The sequence below is a fragment of the Molossus molossus genome, unplaced genomic scaffold (assembly GCF_014108415.1).
Source record: "Molossus molossus isolate mMolMol1 unplaced genomic scaffold, mMolMol1.p scaffold_m16_p_10, whole genome shotgun sequence".
Lineage (NCBI taxonomy): Eukaryota > Metazoa > Chordata > Mammalia > Chiroptera > Molossidae > Molossus > Molossus molossus.
Genome location: NW_023425345.1, coordinates 18,583,438 through 18,604,850, shown reverse-complemented (window position 1 = coordinate 18,604,850; position 21,413 = coordinate 18,583,438). Strand labels below are relative to the sequence as shown.

The 21,413-nt window shown below is 36.9% G+C and overlaps 1 protein-coding gene across 2 annotated transcripts in view; it reads right to left on the bottom strand.

Annotated features, from left to right (window-relative positions):
* The window catches only part of CDK17 (cyclin dependent kinase 17), a 105,473-nt gene that overhangs the window by 26,261 nt on the left and 57,799 nt on the right, over positions 1 to 21,413 (bottom strand). For both annotated transcript variants that reach the window (XM_036251154.1, XM_036251153.1), the window contains exons 2-5: positions 19,024 to 19,170; positions 12,078 to 12,242; positions 4,648 to 4,781; positions 2,004 to 2,129 (exon numbers count right to left, since the gene is read on the bottom strand). In XM_036251154.1, the coding sequence (XP_036107047.1) occupies positions 2,004 to 2,129; positions 4,648 to 4,781; positions 12,078 to 12,242; positions 19,024 to 19,141 (543 nt within the window). In that variant the 5' untranslated portion in view covers positions 19,142 to 19,170. The remainder of the gene's footprint in view (positions 1 to 2,003; positions 2,130 to 4,647; positions 4,782 to 12,077; positions 12,243 to 19,023; positions 19,171 to 21,413) is intronic.

The window sequence follows — 21,413 nt, the reverse complement described above, 5'->3', positions numbered from 1 at the left end:
GGACTATAGCCATCCAAAAGAAACTCTCACATATACAATCACCTAAATTTATGTCAAAGGTGACATGGCAACGGTGGAAGCTGCCCTTTTGATAAACAGTGCTGGGTCAATTGCTACATGCTAGAAGATATCTATACATATAACTGACAAAGGTTCTTTATACAGAATGTATAAAAAATTCCCATAAATCAATAAGAAAAAAGCAGAAAACCCAGTAGAAAAGAGACAATAGACCTGAGCAGTTAATTCGCAAGAGAATATCTAAATGCCCAATAAACATTAAAAAGTATTCAGCTAGCCCTGGTCAGTTTACTAAGCAGTTAGAGCATTGGCCCACAGACCTAAGGGTGGCAGGTTCGATTCCCAGCCCGGTCAGGGTTGTGTGGGAGGCAACCAATTGATATGTCTCTCTCACATTGATGTTTCTTTCTGTCTCTCCCTCCCTTCCACTCTCTCTAAAAATTAATGAGAAAATATCCTCAGGTGAGGATTAACAACAACAACAAAAAAGGTGTTCAACTAGCTATATACTTGAAACTAATAAAAAAAATATTAAATGTCAACTGTAATTGAAAAAAATTTTTTTTCATTAAAATAAAGAATTTTTTAAAAAAGAGTTCAACTTATGTCCAGCCTGTGTGACTCAGTTGAGTGCCATCCCATGCGCCAGGAGGTCAACAGTTTGATTCCTGGTTAGGGCACATGCTCAGGTTTAGGACTTGATCCCCAGTAGGGGGCATGCAGAAGGCAGCTGATCCATTTCTCTCTCTTTCCTTCTCCCTTCCTCTCTAAAATCAATACAAACATTAAAAAAAAAAAAAAAAGTGTTCAGCTGAGTTTATGGGGAAATGTAGTATTAAAAACCACAAAAAAATACTCATCAAAAAAGTTAAAAAAAATTTTTTTAAGGGACAATATAAAAAATAGGCAAGAAGAGCAACTAGAACTATCATGTACTGGTGATGAAAATGTAAAATGGTACAACCACTTTGGAAACTGTTTTGACAGTATCTAGGAAAGCTAAATATATGCACATAATCTTACCCAATAATTCCACTCTTAACTATGCACTCAAAAGGAATATTTACATATATTAACCAAAACACAAATACAGATATGGTGATAGATGCTCTGTTTGGTAATAGCCAAAAACTAAAACAACCCAAATGTAAATGCCCATCAACAAGAGAATAAAGTATAATATATTCATACAATGCGATAATGTGACAATGAGAACAAAGTAACTATAACTATATGCAACAATATAGACAAAATACAAGCATAACACTGAGTCAAAGAAGGCGACCACAAAATGAATCCATATTGCATAAATACACATATTTATCTATTTGTATTAAATGTAGTGTAAAAATTTATATACTCATAATTATAAAGTTCAAAAGTCTAAGAATAATCAGAAAAGGAATAGCAAAAGAATTTTTAAAATAAATAAGAACATGCATGTAAATAAGGATTTTAAAAGTTTTTCCAGATATTAAGATACATTATAAATAGACTAATCAAAAGAGCAGAAAACATATGGGTAAAATTAATCTTAGAAATTAGAAGGCAGAGATAATGTGTGCAATTGAGGATGTGGGGGTCAAAATTAAACAAAGGTGGCAGGAGAAGGTTTCTAAATTTCTGAAAAAAATTTTAAAAATTGATCTGTGTACTGGTTATATAGGTATATTAACTCAGCAACAATTCATTGAGCTATACAATTATGATTTATGCACTTTTCTATGTATCTAATACAGATTCTGTACCTCTAACATATATCAATAAAATTTACCAAAAATAAAATAGAACACAGCTTAAATCCTATGCCAATATGCACCTTTAAACCCTTAACAATGGAAAACAATAAAATCCAGAAGGAAATATAATAAAATATAACTATTCAAAAACTAAATATAAGAATCAATATAAAATGTTTATACCCAGAAAAATCAAACAAAGCACATCTGATAGTGTAAAAGTATAGAAGACTAAAAACTTACTAAGGAAGCTCTACGAGATCTTCGGCTCATTGGTTGATCAAATGGTGGACTGTTTATTTGGAACTTTTCAAGATATCCATCAGGTATTCTGATATCTGCAGGCAGTGATAACCGCTTATTTAAATCCTTTAAAAAAAGAAAAATATTTTTGTAGATAACTACAAATACAAAAAATAAGGGATTTGACTTTCGAATTCATAGGCTATAATTTATTTCTTAGTGAAATGTAACTACAGTTTTATTATAGTTGCAAAGTTATCTATGTTGAATATATATATTGAATGCAAACATATTTACTCTAAGCAAAAGTATACAACACAGCCCTGGCCAGTTTGGCTCAGCGGTTAAAGCATCGGCCTGCGGTCCTGAGAGACCCGGGTTCAGTTCCTGCTAAGGGCGCGTACCTCGGTTGCAGTTTGTCCCAGGCCCTGGTCGGTCGTGCGGGTGGCAGCCACTCGATGTGTTCCTTTCACGTCGATGTTTCTCTCTCTCTCTGTTCCTCTCTCCCTCCCACTCTACCTGAACAAAAAAATGGAAAAATGTCCTCGGGTGAGGGAAAAAAAAAAGTATACAACACAGTTTTACAGAAATAGTACTCTGCAACTCATTTATGAACTCCTTTCAAAATGGAATTTACCTTGACATTATTATATCATACAGTAGGGATAAGAAAAAAGTACCACAAAATGTGGTTGGTTCAAATGAACTAACCAAGTAGATACTGTATGATTTTGTATACAACACAGAGAGACAACTGAAATGTTTTATTATTGCTATACCAATGGACAAAAGTAAGTAAAAGGTATGCCTATTTTTATTATAAAATGTGAACTGAAAGAAACGTTAAAGGGAACCTTGCTTATATTATCACAGCAAGAAATATAAATCCTATAAAAATGACTCCCTATTATTCATAATAGTAACAAAACCATGAAACAGAATTGAGATGTCTAGGAACTGTATAAATATTTGAGAAGATATATGATTTAAGTATAGAAATATACCATGTCCCAAATAATACGACTAATAAAGAAATGGCTCTCCCATATTAGATTTATATTTTGCATATCTCCGAACAAATCACAATAAAATATTCTTGGAACAAAACATTGAAAATTATAAGAAATATGCAAAAACATCTAGAAAAATAAGAAATATGCAAAAACATTCTAAAATAAATGAAAGAGTGTGGGGGGGGGTATGGGGGGGGAAGGATGGGGGAGGGATACTGAGAAAGAAATCTTTCCAGATATTAAAATACACAGTAAAAATAATATAATCAAGCCCTGGCCAGTGGTTAGAACACCAGCTCGCAGACCAAAGAGTTGTGGGTTTGATTCCTGGTCAAGGGCATGTACCTGGGTTGCAGGTTCAATCCCTGGCCCCAGTGAGGGTCATGCGAGAGGCAACCAATCAATATCTCTTTCTCCCTCCTCTCCCTTTCTTCCACTCTAAAATATATATATGTGTGTATGTGTGTGTGTGTGTGTGTGTGTGTTTTTCAGGAATGTCACCTTTAGGAAAAGAGATAAATATAGCTCACTGGAGGAGTGAGAAAGTCTAGATACAGATCCTAACAGTAAATAAAACGTTTAAATATATAACAGAGAAAATCATATATCTATATGGTAAAGAAAATCAGAATATTATTTTTATTATTATTGTGACATAAGTTATACAGTGATATAAACAGATATCAAGTTTATTTTTAAGAAATGAAAATGTTAATTCATCATTTAGTAAACAAATTGTTTTAACTGATTCAGAAGCAATCTTTTATCAATGAAAATGCAATCAACCAACAGGACAGATACCCTAATCATCATTATCTCACTGTGAAAAGTTAATAATGTTCATTTTAAAACATGCCCATTTAAAAAAAATTTTTTTTTCTTTATTCATTTTAGAAAGAGAGAAAGGGAGAGGGAGAGACAGAAACATCGATGAGTGAGAACACTGATTGGCTGCTTCCTGCATGCCCCACACTAGGGGATTTGGCCCACAATCTGACATGCCCATTTTTTTTAAGCAAAACTATTTTAATACTGAAATGATAACATTCATAATCAACTTCTGTCCTCAAGGTTATACAGAACATTGAGAAAGAAAAGCAAATGAGCTCTTCATTCTTTTACATGGAGAAATAACTTCTATGTGTGACAGAGATTAGTAGGTATAATGAACCATAGAGGAAATGATACCAAAATTAAAATATAAGGCAAGAAGAAAGAGCTGGTGCTTATTGTATGTATACCTTTTGAAATATTAAATATTTGTAAAATAAAATATAAAGTATACAGATGAATCTCAAATTTTAATTAAAATCATATTTCCTAAAAAGAATTCTTTACTAATGTATCATTCTGATGTCCAGAACTTCTGAAAATTCACATTTCCCTCACAGAGAACCTACATAGTGTTTTGAAAAGTGTTAAATATAATTAATGCATATGTGCTTTGGGATAGTAGATAATTTAAAAAAGAAATAGTAACAAAACGACTCTTCACTAATACAAATAAAATAAACAATTTTCTTAACAAGTTTCATTTGCCTTCATGAAAATTTTCAAATAGGCATTTGGTCTGTTTGATACATACATGTGTATACACACACACAGGCATATTTATAATTATTAATGGTTACCTCCATTGAGATCCTTCTATGTATACGATTTCTAAGACAAACCCCTGTAGGTGACTGGACTTCATCAGATGATGTCCCAGAAGCTTGATCACTCTCACCATCTGATCCCATTTTTAGATTTTCATGAACAATATCTGTATTAGAACATGAAAAATTTATTTTACAAGAGATGTATTATACCCTATGTTACATAATTTATTACCACCACAGTAAGATATAGATAGTCAACACAATACATCCTAACACCCAGCCTGTGTGGCTCAGTGGATTGAGCGTCGTCGTCCCTTGGACTCAGAGGTCCCAGTTCGATTTCTAGTCAGGCACATGCCCTGGTTGTAGGCTCGGTCCCCGGGGGGAGCTGGAGGGAAGGGGGGGGTCATGCAGGAGGCAACTCATCGATGTTTCTCTCTCTCTTAAAAAAAATCATTTAAAAAATCAGCATAAAAATTCTTGTAAATTCTGGGTACCATGGTGTACAGTTAATAGAGTGAAACAGAAATGTCTTAAAGCACAAGTAGGCATTCCTTTTATACTCTCAGATTATGAAAATAACTAACACTCAAGATATTATCAAGGTTGAATAATAAAATTAGAGACTGGAAATAACAGTGAGAATCATGAAGTCAGTTCCCCCACTTTTCGAATCTGGGAACTGAGACCTTGAAAGGTTAAATGATTTTCAAAGGTCACACAGCTTAGAGGCAGAGTAAAAACAGAACCTGGTCTTTTGCCTTTTATTTAGTTTAGTATTCTTTCCATTAAAATAATGTGCCATTGGGTCCACAGCCAAATGAGCTCCTTCTTTGAATCTTCTTTAAAAACTGCTAATGGACTTCCTGTCAAGATGGCGGCGTAGGTAAACGCGCTATCGCATCCTCCCACAACCACATCAAAGTTACAACTAAACTACAGAACAACCATCATTCAAAACCGCCTGAAATCAAGCTGAATGGAAGTCCTACAACTACGAAATTAAAGCAGCAGCCACATCCAGACTGGTAGAAGGGGCGGCGGTGACAGCGGCAGGGCGACGGGCTGGTCCCACACCCACGTGTGGCAGATAAAAATCAGGAGGACACCTCGGCTGGGAAGGTCCTTCCTGAGGACTGAGGGGTCCCCGTCCCACACCAGGTGCCCCGTTCAGGGTTCCAGTGCCAGGAAGAGAATCCCCATAACTTCTGGCTGGAAAAACCAGCGGAAACTGAGGCTCAGGGAAGCTGAAGCGGCTGGAGCCCCAGGCAGTTCCTTAAAGGGCCCGCACACGAACTTATCGGACTCACTCCCTCTAAGCTTGGAGGGGAGGCAGCTCGAGGGGCACCAGAGACATACAGGGAAGAACTGAGCTGTTTGGCACGGAGCGAGGGCTGGAGAGGGGGACAAACGTGCTGTAGGAGGCCTTTGTTCCTTTGGTGAGCCCTTCCCTGGGGCGGCAGACAGTCTCCATATCTGGGACTCCAGCAACCTGGCTCACACTGGGAGCCCCACCCTGCTGACTCCCTGAGGCCCCGCCCCGCCCCACCCAACTTTCAAGCCCACCCAAGCTGTTGCCACTTGCTTAACCATAGGATTGGCCGGTCTTGGATCCTGCTTCAGGTTTTTCCTAAATTCTTTCAAAGGAGCAGCATCTGGTCTCAGTGAGCCCCATACCTCTCATTAAGTAATACACTGAAACAAACACAGGGAGGCAGCCAAAATGAGGAGACAAAGAAACAGGTCCCAAATGAAAGAACAGAACAAAACCCCAAGAAAAGAACTAAGCGAAATGGAGATAAGCAACCTAACAGATACTGAGTTCAAAATACTGCTTATAAGGATGCTCGATGAACTTAGTGAGAACCTCAGTGAACTTAGGGAGGGCCTCAAGAGCATAAAAAAGGACCAGTTAGAAATCATGGATACATAGTTAGAATTGAAGGAGGCATTAACTGAAATAAAGAATAACTTACACAGCTTCAATAATAGAGTATGTAAATCCAAGGAGCAAACCACTGATTTGGAATATAAGGAAGCAAAAAATCCCCAATCAGAACAGCAAAAAGAAAAAGGAATCCAAAAACATGAGGATAGTGTAAGGAGCCTCTGGGACAACTTCAAGCGTGCCAACATTCGCATCTTGGGAGTGCCCGAAGGAGAAGAGAGAGAACAAGAAATCGAAAACCTGTTTGAAACAATAATGGCAGAAAACTTTCCTAACTTGGTGAAGGAAACAGACATACAAGTCCAGGAAGCACAGAGAGTCCCAAACAAGATCAACCCCAAGAGGCCCACACCAAGACACATCATCATCAAAATGCAAAAGGTTCAAGACAAAGAGAGAATCTTAAAAGCAGCAAGAGAAAGGCAGCTAGTTAACTACAAGGAAGTTCCCATTAGGCTGTCAGCTGATTTCTCAAAGGAAACTTTGCAGGCCAGAAGGGAGTGGCAAGAAATATTCAGAGTGATGAAAACCAAGAACCTACAACCAAAATTACTCTATCCTGCAAAGCTGTCATTTTGAATTGATGGACATATAAAAACTTTCCCAGACAAGAAAAAGTTAAAGGAGTTCATCACCACCAAACCGTTATTATATGAAATGATGAAGGGTCTTTTTGAAGAAAAAGATAAAAATGTATGAACAAACAAAATGGCAATGAATACATATCTATCAACAATGGAATCTACAAACAAAATGAACAGGTAGAACAGAAACATTCTCATAGATACAGAGAATATTTTGTTGGTTGCCAGATGGGAGGCGGGTTGGGGGAATGGGTGAAAAAGGTGAAGGGATTAAGAAGCACAAATTCATTGCTAGACTGACAAACCTGAAAGGGAAAGGGGTTGGGGGGGTGGGAAGAAATAAACCAAAGAACTTATATGCATAACCAATGGACACAGACAATAGTGTGGGAAAAGGTAGGAGGGGGGCGGGAGTGGGGAGGAGGGGGTCAATGGAGGAAAAATGTGGAACATCTGTAATACATTTTACATCCAACAACAAAGATTTGAAAAAAAAACAACAAAAAAAACTGCTAATGGAGCTACCCTTCCTCCCAGTATTAGAAATAAAACAATTCAAAAATTATGCATGATATACTTTGGGATTTTTTTTTTTTTTGGTGGTACGTGCCCCTAGTGGGAACTAAACCCGGGACTCTCTGGGAACCGAACCCAGGACTCTCTGGTCCACAGGCCAACGCTCAACCGCTGAGCCAAACTGGCCAGGGCCATTATATACTTTGTACCAGAACTAAACAACAAAAAAAACTTGTACAAAACAGACTTGTATACTTACACACCTGCTCATATATGTACATCTGTCACTCATTCTCTAATTCATCTAGCAATAGTAGCCTATCTGAAACAAATACCAGATCTCAAATACATCTCGTCACTAGTCCCCTCAATACAGTTATTCATTCCCGTAAAAGCATCATATCGTTTCATGTTGCAATGTATTAACACATTTTTTTTTCTTATCTGTAAGAAATGTCCTTCCCCTTTTTTATCAATCTGTAAATTCATACTTACTCTTCAAAACTATGCTCATGTGTCATCACTCAGCGAAGTGTTTTCTGTTCTCAGACACAGATGAGTACTATACTCCCTCTGCACCGAATGCACTGAACAACATTTTGTGGTTCGTGTGATTTTATACCACGTTATGTATAACATGTTATGAGATCCCTGGGGGCAGGATTTGGCTTATTCACTTTTGTATTTCCAGAATTTAACAAAGTGCCTGGTAATTAGAAGGTGCTCAACAAGTATTCCGATGAATTAAATATTAACTAAAAATCAAGAAATAGACTAGATAACTAGGGCTTTCTTTTCAAATGAAATGTACTATGAAATAATATGTAAAACAAAAAAAATAATCTTTTATAACAAATTTGAACTTTCATGAACGATACCTGCTCACACAAATATGAGACCTGTTTAACAAAAATTAAACTCAAGGATTTCATCTAATTAGTCTTAGAATGCATACATTTCTATATTTTGCCTTACATTATTGAGAAAATTTATTCACACTAAACAGTTGCAAATGGCAATTTCTTTTTTTTCAAAAGATTAACATGTAATTCAAGAATACACTTCAAGTACAGAGATTTCTGGAGAAATTTTATACTGAGATATGAACAAAAAATTAACTTGGCAGTAAAAGTCAATGTATTCAACACTGATTCTTTTTTGGGGGGGTAATCCTCACCTTAAGATATTTTTTCTAGTGATTCTTAGAGTGAAAATAGAGGAAAGGAGGGAGGGGGAGAGAGAGAGAGGAGGGAAGGAGAGAAAGAGAGAGAGAAATATCGATTGGTTGTCTCCTGCACAACCCTGACTGGGGTCAGGGTTGAACCCATAACCCAGGTATGGTTCCTTGAACTGGAATCAAACCTGGGACCCTTTGGTCAAAGGGCCAATGCTGTAACCACTGAGCCAAACTGATTAGGGCTGGATACTAGTTCTTAATCTGATGATATCTACCATCTAGCCAACTATTCTTCAAAATCTGAAAATATTTCTCAAGAAAATCTTGAAAAAATTATAGTATTTAAAATGTATAGCTGGGTTTGAAAGAACATATGCATAATACCCAGGAAGCAAAGAGAGAGAACTGAAACCCAAAATTGTTATGCACAAATTGACTGTCACTTTCTGAAAAGGGGTTGCTGATCTTGGTAAGAAGGTGCTTGGGTTTAGCTGCCACACTGGGATAAAGGATGAAGCCTTGGTGTCTGAGCTGCAAGTGTGAGCTTCCTACAGAAAGGCACAAGATTCACAAAGTGCCACATCTTTAGTAAAGGGCAAATTAAAAAACAAATCTTTTCTACTGCACAAAGACTACTAAGGAGCATATTAATTTCAGACTATAAATAAATACCTAAGTACCCCCTGACTCAACTAAGAAATTACTCATGTCATTAAAAAACAATTGCAATTCCAACATGAATATAGGTTGGTGCTTTCATTTCTGTTAATAAGAAAAAAGTAAAAGAATGCAGGCTTATGTCAAAACTCGACTCCTTTGTCATTGGTGTGAACAACTTCTTTGCAGAATCAGGTAATAGTTTCAAAGTACTAGAAGAATATTTACTTTTCAAACTGTTCAAACTTTGTGTAATTCTTAATGTAAGAGCTATAGAGAGAAGGCATTTTTAAACTTTACTCTGCATTACTAACATTTTCAACATCACTTTCTTTTTTAAAAAATATTTTCTAATCCTCACAGGAGGGTATTTTTCCATTTATCTTTAGATAGAGTGGGAAGGAAGGAGGGAAAGAGAAAGAGAGAGAGAGAAACATTGATGTGAGAGAGACACATGGATTGGGTGCCTCCTGCACGACCCTGACCAGTGCCAGGGATAGAACTGCAACTGAGGCATGCGCCCTTGACCAGAATAGAACTCAGGACTCTCTGGTCCACAGGCCGATGCTCTAACCGCTGTGCCAAATGGGCCGGGGAAACATCACTTTCTTTTTAAATTTTTTAAAAATTGATTTATTAATTTGAGAGAGAGAGAAGTGGGGAAGAAAGAGAAACACTGACCTGTTGTTCCACCCTCTATGTACCCAATGGTTGATTTTTGTAGGTGCCCTGACTGGGGATTGAACCTGCAATCTTGGCATATCAGAAAGACGTTCTAAACAACTGAGCTACTCAGCCAGGGCTCAACATCACTTTCTTTTCTTTTTTTTTTTTATCCTCACCCGAGGACATTTTTTTTTTCCATTTTTTGTTCAGATAGAGTGGGAGAGAGAGAGAGAGAAACATCGATGTGAAAGGGACACATTGAGTGGCTGCCACCCGCACGACCCAACCAGGGCTGGGGACAAACTGCAACCGAGGTACATGCCCTTAGCGGGAACCGAACCTGGGTCTCTCTGGACCGCAGGCCGATCAACATCACTTTCTTAAGTTTAGACCAACGGTCAGCAAACATGATTGTTTGTGTATAACCCCTGAGCTAAATATGGTTTTTGCATCTTTATGTTTTGTTGTTGTTGTTAATCCTTACTCGAGGATGTTTTCCATTGACTTTTAGATAGAATGGAAGGGGGAAGAGGGGAGAGCAAGAGGGAGAGAGAGAGAGACACTGATGTGAAAGGGACACATGGATTGGTTGCCTTCCAATGGAGCCAGGGATCAAACCTGCAACCCAGGTAGGTACCCTTGACCAGGAATGGAACCCAAAACCCCTCGGTCCGCGGGCTGACACTCTAACTGCTGAGCAAAAATGGCCAGGTAGGTTTTTGCATCTTTATAGCATTATTCTAAAAAGAAGAATATGCAACAGAGACCACACACTACCCACCTGAAAAATTTACTATCTGGCCCTTGACAGAAAAAGTTTGCCAACTCTTGGTCTACACAATTAATAAAACAATAAATCAAGTCCTGACCTAAAGTGTTTTCCAATTTCTGTGAGGTAGATACTTCCTCATTGCCAACTTCAAGTTACCAACATGACATCATTTAACATGTATTTGGGAAGACATATGCACAACATTACATAGTATCTTGACAAATACAATAGAAATAAATAACCCCAAATGCACTGATAACAGTAAAATAATTAGGAAATAATTACCTTTGTTTTCAATTTAGCTTACTTAATTGTAAGTTTGTATAATTTAAATTTTAATAATGGCTCTGTTTAACAATCAGTTTGCAAAATTCCTGAAAATTTAACAATCATCTGTCATGAACTAGCGAGAGTCAACTCCAATACACCATTCTAGGGAATTACACCTATAGAAATAAAGGCCACATGTAATTCCTATAGATAAAACCCCACTGCAGATCAGCTCATACTCCCCAAATTAACAAAACACATGAGAAAATAATTTATCAAGAAAAGAGGTAAGCAGCAGACTAGAACACTCACAGAAACTTCAGTTAACATAGTTATTTCATAAAATGGCAAAATTAATTACACTTAAAATTATTTTAAAATCAGAACATGGTAAGACACCATCAAAAAAAGACCAAAGAAAGAACCTTGCAGGTATACATTTTTTCTGGATACTTAAAATGACAGTAACATAAGAATAACAAATCAGTGCTAATCATATATACTAATTATTGTACTAGGCTATCATATGGTGATAATCTGGAGTTACCAGGTATGACCCTAAATTAAGCATTATCTCAAGCTGCCACATTTTGAAATCTTGCATACACCTCTCAAAGGTTTTGTTTTCCTCATGGTGGATAGGTTTTCAAATGATACTCGTCGTAGTGTTAGCACTACTACCTCTCTAGAACCTTCCATCTTTCTATCTCTTTTATTCTCAAATTGATTTTTATCTTACAAGACAAATCAGATAATGGAGGCTAGTTGACTTCCATGTACCTAAAACCTAGTAGCTATGTACACAACATACAGTTAGAAAGTTAAAAAATAAATAAATAAATTAATTAATTAATTAATTAATTAAATTACCTAATCTGCTTCCATTTCTGGGCATTGCCATAAAGGAGCCAAGGCTTCCTCCAATAACACTATGTGGTCTCCGTAATGGGGGCTTCTTGAAGGACCCTGTGTATTGGTGGAGGAAGGAATGCATACTGTGAGAGGTTGGAGGCCTGCCATTCTTCACAATAGGCTCTGTGGTTCACAGCATCCAAAAATCATTCCATTAACAGCGCATGATCCAGGATCACATGAGAAGAATTGAGAAAGAAAAACAGAAAACAAAACAAAAGTTATAATAAAGATCATTACATTTAACCTTATTTCTTTGGCTATCTATACAAAGTACCAAAATTAAAATAATTTGTATAAAAAATTACTCATAGAAAACATTTCCATATTAGAAATTGGTTTTGTAATTATCTTTCTTATATAATCAAAATTGGTCAGCAATCACAAAACTACAGATAGCCTATAGATTTTTGACCCATTTGCTTATTTTAATATATCTCAAGATTGTTTCCACACTATTCCTACATTTGCTGATTGCCTCGCACATGCCTTATGCTTAAGCATGCTGTAGAATATAAAAAACGTGGGCCTGGCAAGAAGAAACTCATATCCTTATTTGCTCAACATTAAAAAAAGTACTGTATGTCAGTCAGTGAATACAACAGAAATACTTAAGTACAGATCAATGCAGAGGTTCTAAAATTTATTACCCCAAATTTGGGATTTATAATATCATTCCTTTAAAAGCACAGACCTATAATCAAGCAGAAACATTTTTAAAATTCTTTTAAGTTACCTGATTATAAATAGGGGAACTCCTGTTTTGTAATGTTTATAGGGATTCTCATGACTCCTTCCCACCTCCAAAAACGAGCTCTGATATAGGTTAAAGACATGATGAAGCCTTTTGTGACTTATCAATCTTTCATGTTAGAATTATGTTTTTACTGATATAGTCAAGGAATTTAAAAAGGAAATGGGATTCTCTTCTAAAAAGTGAAGCCTGTTCTTCTTTTGTAGCTGATAATCAGGAATAAGGATATCACCTAATGAAGGGATTCCCCTACCTATAAAGGATATCAGACACCAAGAACATGTTGGCAGGAAAGGGTGGCTTGGATCCACCAAACAAACCAAGGTATAGGCTTAGGGAAAAAGAGCCAGTAAGGCCACTTGGCCTGCACCTCTACTGATAATGGCTGCCTAAAAAAGTGGGGAGAGGGAGGATGGGGCAGAAGGGTCCCCAAGGCTTACACAAGGCCCAAGTAATCTAATCTGAGTAGAACACCAAACCGGAGGTAGAGAAAGTACCTAATTAGTTACAGAGAAAATCTGTCCAAAGTCTTCCACAGACTGTACATTTCTTGGCAGTAGCTGGCCGGTTAAGAATTTAGGGATCTTTACATAAGCCTAAAAAAGAATCTATGATTTAATAATGAAGGGAGAGGGGTATCTGATATAAATGAATAAATTTGTTACACAAATTGTGGGATACAGGCTAGAACATATAAGAAAATGTTTCTCTTTCTAGATTATAAGATTTCAGATCTGAAGTAATAAAATATATAAAAATTCTGCCTACAGACAACATTTGTTTCAAATGTTCTGTAGAGCTGTCCTAGGAAATATGCTTTATAGTCCTAGAGAACATGGCTAAAAAAATGGAGATCATAAATACATTCAATCATTCAGGGGATATTTACTGTGTGCCTACCATGTGACAAGCAATACTACAAGGCCTGGGCATCAAAAATTGAATAAAAGATGCTACTCTTTGAAACTATAAAATCTAATGAAGGTAAAGACAAGTAAGAAACAAATAAGAAAAATATCAGATGCTGACAGGCAATATGCACAAGATTAAAATAAAGAGATGTGATACAAAATAAATGAGTAGCTATTTTAACACTGGCTATTGAGGAAAGTTCTCTCTGCAGAGGTATTTTTAAACAGTATAAAAGCAAGAAAGAGCCAATCATGGGAAGATGGGTGAGTGGTGGCTTATTAAGAGATTCCAGAAAGAGAAAAAAACTACTGCAGAAGCTGACACTTGGCAGTGTCTGACTTGTTCAAGCAGTGGTCCTCAAATTTTAACATGTTTCAGAATCACCTTCAAAGATGTTAAAACACAAGATAGCTGGGCTTTAGCCCCAGACTTTCTGATTTAGCAGGTCTGACACGGAATCCAAATATTTGCATCTCTAACAAAACCGAGGTTATGCTGACGTTGCTGGTCTGGAGATCACACTTTGAGAGCCACTGCATTAGAGGAACAGAAAGGCAGCAGTATATAAGGAGGTGTGTGTGTGTGTGTGGGGGGGGGGGGGGGCATGGTGTTATTAAGTGAGGTCAGAGAGTTAAGTTTGTCACCATAAAAGTTTGAATTTTATTCTGGGATTGGATGCAGTTATGGTAACTTTGAAGCAGGTAGTAATGTAATCTGATTCATGTTTTAAAAATATCATCCTGAGGAGTCAGGGATAGTGGGAGGTAAGGAGATAGGAATGAATATAAAGGGTAGCATTAGAGGAATCTCTGGCAATGGAATAGCTCTTTATCCTGATTACAGTGGTAGTTACATGAAACTACCCATGTAATAAAATGACATAGAGCTATACTCATGCTTTATTCCAAAGCTAATTTCCTGGGTTTGATAACATTCTATAGTATGGAAGATGTAACCAAAGGGGAGAACTGAGAGAAGGGTACAAGGGACCACTCTGTACTACCTTTGCAACTTCTTTAAATCTATAATTATTAAAAATAAAAATTTAAAACTTCACTCTGGTCACTGCTGGAGAACAGATGACAGGGAAGAAGCAGAAGGGAAATAGAAGAAAACTATTACAGTACCCTAAGAAATAAATAATGGTGGCCTGGACTAAAATGGAGAAGCAAGCACACTTAGGACACATCACAGAGGCAGAGCCAAAAGTCCAGCAGACATGGCTGCAAAGTTACTTTTACATACACTCTCCCACCCAGTGGGAGATTCTTAGTGAGAATCTGTATTAAAAAAATCTATCCAAAGAATATTCTTTACACCTCCAGCAGAGCAGTTGCTAAAAATATGAAATATGAAATATAAAAGGACAATAACCGGAATCATGTAGTAAGTATATAAATGGCTACCATACAGCTAATAGATGTTTCTCTGATCGATGTTTCTCTCTCTCCCTTCCTCTTTAAAAAAAATCAATAAAAACAACTACCATTAATAGGAAGTTTTAAAAAGTTATTTATATAGTAAATATATAGCAAGCTACAATGGCAGAGGAGGGGAAGATAAAACAGAAAGGTAAAGGAGAGAAAAGAATCAAGGATAATTCCCGAATTTTTAGCTTTAACTTATTTTCAGGTTAAAGTGAGAAAAGTTGGCGTAGAAGCAGATTTTTGGGGAAGGAAATAAAGAATTCTGGTTTGGTTATATTACATATGACATTCCTATTAGACATCTCTATGCAGAAGCCAAGCAGGCATTTAAATATGAATCTAGTGATCCAGATAAAAATCCTGACTAGAGATACAGATTTAGGAAGTCAGCACACACAATGGCTGAGAACAGGACTGGATGAGGTCACCCAAGTAGAGTGTACAGAGAAGAGAATGGGGGGCCATGAGAGAAATCATAAAATATTCTAGCATTTCAAGATTATGACAGCACTTAAAGAAACAGTTCAATAAATAATATTCTGTATTTTTAAAAGTAATGGAAACATTTAAGACAATGTGTGAAGTGAAGTAAGGCAGACACAAAAAAACAAAGGCAGTATGATTCCACTTACATGATGTACCTTGAACAGGAAAATTCACAGACAGGAAGAAACAGAACAGTGGTTACCTGGGGCTGAGGGGAGGGGATAATGAGGAGTTACTGTTTAATGGGTAAAGAGTTTGTTTGGGACAATGAAAAGGTTCTGGAGAAGGACAGTGGTGATGACTGCACAATAATGTTAAGGTACTTAATACCATTAAAATCTGTACACTACTTCAAATTGAAAAAATAGTAAATTATATGTTATGCATATTTTACCATAATGTTTTTTAAGAAGTAATGGAAACCTATATGAAAAACCAGAGTAAATCTACTCTTTAAGTAATCAGCTCCAACTAAGGATTTCTAATGCTGTTTACCATGATAACACAGCAATCAGTATGATGTCACTGAAAAATTTGGCATCTTACTTATTTGGATCTCCCGATGATATAAACTATTATGGTAAGGAACATGCAATTTCTTAGCCCACTCCACTTCTGGTTCCCAGTCCTGCTCTTTTAAACGCTTTTATTAACCTGATCCTATTCCAGACCATATATACATACAATGAAGTCTGTGATTTCACCCTCATCTTCTCATGGTCTGTCCTGTTGGTAGGAATTAGCACTACTTACAACTCTGTGATCACTTTTATCAAACACTAACTGTGACTGCTACCATGTATCAGAACAATAACAGAAAGAAAGAAACCTGGGAGTAAGAAAAAAGGCTCACAATATCAATAAAACTAGGCTTGTTGACTCCAAACAACAGGGTAAACTGACCTAGTGAAGAGACTTAAGACTAAGGACAAGAAATTGGAATATCTGAAAAACTAGATCATTCCCATCTTTGCCTTTTAGGGTTACGTCAAATCCTAATCCATAATCATAAGAAGTAACATTAGGTTATGTTTGTTTTACTATGCTTTCTGGGAAGACGAAGATACTGTTCATTTTCTTAGGTGAAGAATTTCAGTTGTGTCAAAAGAAGTAACTTGTTGTAGCTGTACCTGAAAGCTCCCAATTGGGGGGCTTAAGACTAAGGACAAGAGAGGGGAAGAGAGAAAAAAACATTGATGAGAGACAGAGACAGAGACAGAGACAGAGACAGACAGACATCGACTGGTTGCCTCCCGCATGACCCTGACCAGGGCCAGGAACTGAACCTCAACTGAGTTACGTGCCCTTGACAGAAATCGAACCTGCAACTCTTTAGTCTGCTGGTTGACACTCCAACAGCTGAGCCAAACCAGCCAGGGCTCTCCCATATTTTAAATTGTCACCCATCCTCAAATTCAATAATTTCAATATATCTCCTCATTACAGAAAAGAATAAATAATTAAGTTCAAGGCTAACTATTAAAAGACAAGATCCTGAAATATAATTTCCTGTGATACTCTAACATTGTATTAAGACTTTTAACAAGCAAATCGGAATCTATGGGGAAAGGGTATTTCTCAAATAAACTAAGTTTTTTTATAGACATAAAATTCACTAAACACTAACCCTTTTAAAGTGCATAACTCAGTGGCATTTGGTCATTTCCTATGTTGTGCAACCACCATTTCACTTCTACCTACTTCCAAAATACAGGATGGGGCAAAAGTAGGTCCACAGTTGTGTGTACGTGAAACACAGTTTATTCTTATATTATTATTTATTAATTATTGTATTATTTTCCATATGAACAACTGTAAATCTACTTTTGCCCCACCCTGTATTTTCTTCACTATTGAAGAAGACTCTGTACCCATTAAACAGTCACTCCCCATTCCCTCCTCTCCTGAGTCCTTGGAAATCACTGATCTGTCTTTTGTCTTTATGGATTTACCTATTCTGGATAGTTCATATTAATGGAATCATTATTTTAAATTTTCTAAAGAATTCATCTATGTCTCCTCTCCCATATTGCGAAGAGCCAGATAACCTTGAGTGAAAAATGACCCTTCTGAGGAAGAGATAAACTGAATCTTGGGTAGAATAAATTCCTTACCTAGAGTCATACAACTAGTAAGTGTGTAAGTGTTAGTGCATCCCAAATTCCATTCCATGAGGTTCCCCCCCGCCTTTATTGATTTTAGAGAGAGAAGGAGGGAGAGGAAGAGAGAGAGATAGAAACATTGATGAGACAGAACATCAATTGGCCACCTCCTGCATGTCCCCCGCTGGGGATTGGGCCCACAACCTGAGCATGTGCCCTTGACTGGGAATCGAACCAGAGATCTCTTGTTGCATAGGTCGATACTCAACCACTGAGCAACACCAGCTGGGCCCATTCCATGAGTTTTAAAGTCCAGACAGAGCCTTTTCCATTATCCTGTTGTCTCTCATGAAAAGGACATTTGCATTCAGCTAGAGTGGGTAGGGGTATCCATGCTTTCACTCACTACCACAGAAGAATTTCAGGCACAGACATAGAAGGCTTGCCAAAGAATCTGCGTACCATGACACTGGCAGAAATTCTTATAAGCTCCTTTCTGGTTATTATTATGACTTCCATAGGGATAGTTTAGTTTTGAATATGTAGTCTTACTCAATAAATTTCAGCAGGATTTTGCATTTTAATCCATTCAATTTAATAACCTCTTTTTATTTTATATCAACATCTGTGTACTACTTTACAACATCTGTAAAGAATCGTCAAATGTGTAAAACATTATGTGCCTAACTACTACAAGTGTCCTCAATACTAGGGTAGAGTCTGTGGTAAATATAAAATAAGAAAACAGTAAGATTCACTCATGTAATAGTCAACATACATATATAATGTTTTAAACTATGATGAAGCCTCAAACAGAAATTTCACATACTTACTATGCACTTTTAAGTTGTATTAATTGCTTATAAGAACAACAAAAATATTTAAATGTTAATTTAAAAATAGTTATTTAACAACTAGGATAGTATCATTCAAGGTGTTTTTATTTAAGAACCAATAAAAATGGAAAGATAAATGGGACAGGAGAATGCATCAGAGTTAGAGACCAGGTACAGTAACATTTGGAGTAAGAGTGGGACATTCCATTAAGCAAACGAGCAAAGGTGTGGAGTCTTGTTTCCTAAGAACTAGGGACCCAGAGGGAAAAATAAACAAAAGGAAGCTATTAGGAACTAATCAGGAAAGTAAATGTGCTTTCTATTTATAAAGTAATCAAAAGTGTGAGGCATCTTTCCTCTTCTCCTCCATTCCCCCCGCAAATTTACCATTATCCTTGCTGCTATTTTCTTCAATGGTCATTTGTTCAGCCAATTCAGACAAAGATTCATCAATAGTCTGGCTTCCTCGAAGCGTGAGAGAGAGCCTTCTCTTAAATTTTTTCATCCTATCGATTGAATGTGACTTGAAATATCCTGAAAGAACAGAACAGAATGAACACAAAATTAAAAGCCATGAATACTTTACAGCTCAAGAAAAATGTACTTGAGTTTACTAAGAATTTTCAAAATAGAAATATAATGAATTCCCACTTCCACCAAACAAAAAAATCCAACCACTTCCTTAAAAAAATCCACTCACTCTAAAGTTATATTTATGTAGCATCATCAGAAGAGCAGGAATTCTACAAACTAAAGGTTGAGATTTTAGCATCACAATTATATTTAGAATAAAAAATTTTCCTAAAATGTGTTTTAAAAACTAATATTGTGAAAATATCAACATTATTTTGATGTGTAGGTTCTATCATTGTAAATACCAATCATCATATTAGAACCAGTCAATGATATCTTTAGATAGGAGGAGGTGCAGGAGGCAGGGGAGAAAATACTGATGTTTGATACTTTATGAAACAGGAGTTTTCTTTTGTAAATTTTTATTTAACCAATATATTGAGGATCTGTTTTTTTGTTTGTTTTGCCTTGGTCAGCTGTCAGGAGTCTCCTCCTATTATCATAACAATGCCAAGCTTTAGAAAGAAAAAATGAAAGCCAAATTAACTGGTATCAAATGCCTATCCCATACTAGACACTTTCATATTTCTTAATTCATTTAGTCTTCCTAACTCTAAAGACTAAACTACACTACATAGTCCATCTTCACAAATAAGAAAAAAGGCTCAAAGAAGTTCCTCAAATGAAGTCAAACAAACAACTAATGATACAACTGAGATTTAAAACTAGGATTACCATTTACCTTTTCTGCCACATTTTAACATCTCTGAAATCAGGACGTATCTCACAATTAATGGGATAAAATATAATTGATAATTTTCTTCTTCATTTCCCCCTCCCCCCACAAATAGAATTTCTTATTTGTCACCAGTAAATGTCTGAATTTTAAACAGATACTTGGACAAGGGGCTCATATCCATCAACTCATCCAACTTTAGCACCTATCTCATCCCCAGTAACTTTTGTAGAACTGCTACCTTCACCATAAAGCTCCATGAGTTCTCCTAATTGAAACTGGGGCTTCTTTAGCATTTTGACTTTTCTAACAAAGACATCATGGAGCAGATAAACAGATTGGTAAGCCTTTTCTATGTCTTTTCCAATGCTATCTGGAATCAATTTATTGACCACTTCTCTCAAGTAATTTGTCTGCACCTCTCAGGTCACAAGAGGGAACCCAGCACAGAGTATGTCTGTCTCCCTTCTCTCCTGAATCTTGACTCAAGTCTTGATTGACTCAGAAGCTCTATAATGCCTTCAAATTCATTTTTTCCCACTAGCTTTTTATCTAGTTCTGAGCAGAAGCCTCAGTCTGATACAAGTTATTCCATCACAGGCAGAAATGGGGGTTTAGAAGAGACAATATATGTATTTCACCGAGCAAGGTGAATTTATAGGAGGCAGTCAGTAAATTGTAAGAGTTTTCAACAAAGGAACCTGAATCTGCAGGGCTGTCCTAAATGCTAGCTAGATTCCTTACTTCTCATAGTTAGCCTTGAGATAGCTCTACCTTGGCAGTCAGTAACCCATGCCACTAGATATTTAAGATGAATTGAGCTATTGCCAATTTCATCTACCCTTTTGTTTCTATAAGAATTTATACTAGGTGGTTTGGCTCAGCAGTTAGAACGTTGGCCTCTGAACCAGAGAGTCCCAGTTTCGGCCCCTGCTAGGGGCACGTACCTCGGTTGCAGTTTGTCCCTGGCTCCAGTGGGGTCATGTAGGTGGCAACCAGTCGATGTGTCTCTTTCATGTCGATGTTTCTTTTTTTTTTTAATCCTCACCTGAGGACATTTTTCCATTTTTTGTTCAGATAGAGTGGGAGGGAGAGAGAGAGAGAGAAACATCGATGTGAAAGGGACACATTGAGTGGCTGCCACCCGCACGACCAACCAGGGCCGGACGGGGACAAACTGCAACCAAGGTATGTGCCCTTAGCGGGAACCGAACAGGGTCTCTCTGGACCGCAAGCCGATGCTCTAACCGCTGAACCAAACCGGCCAGGGCTCATGTCAATGTTTCTTTCTCTCTTTTCCTCCTACTCTATCTGAAGATAAATGCAAAAATGTCCTCGGGCGAGGATAAAAAAAAAGAATTTATACTAGAGACACCTTCCTTTGGAAGTCATCGAAATTACTCCGTGCAGGAAAGGGGTAACTCTTCAAATTTAGGGGTCAAACTCTGCACATTCCAGAGAAAGGACT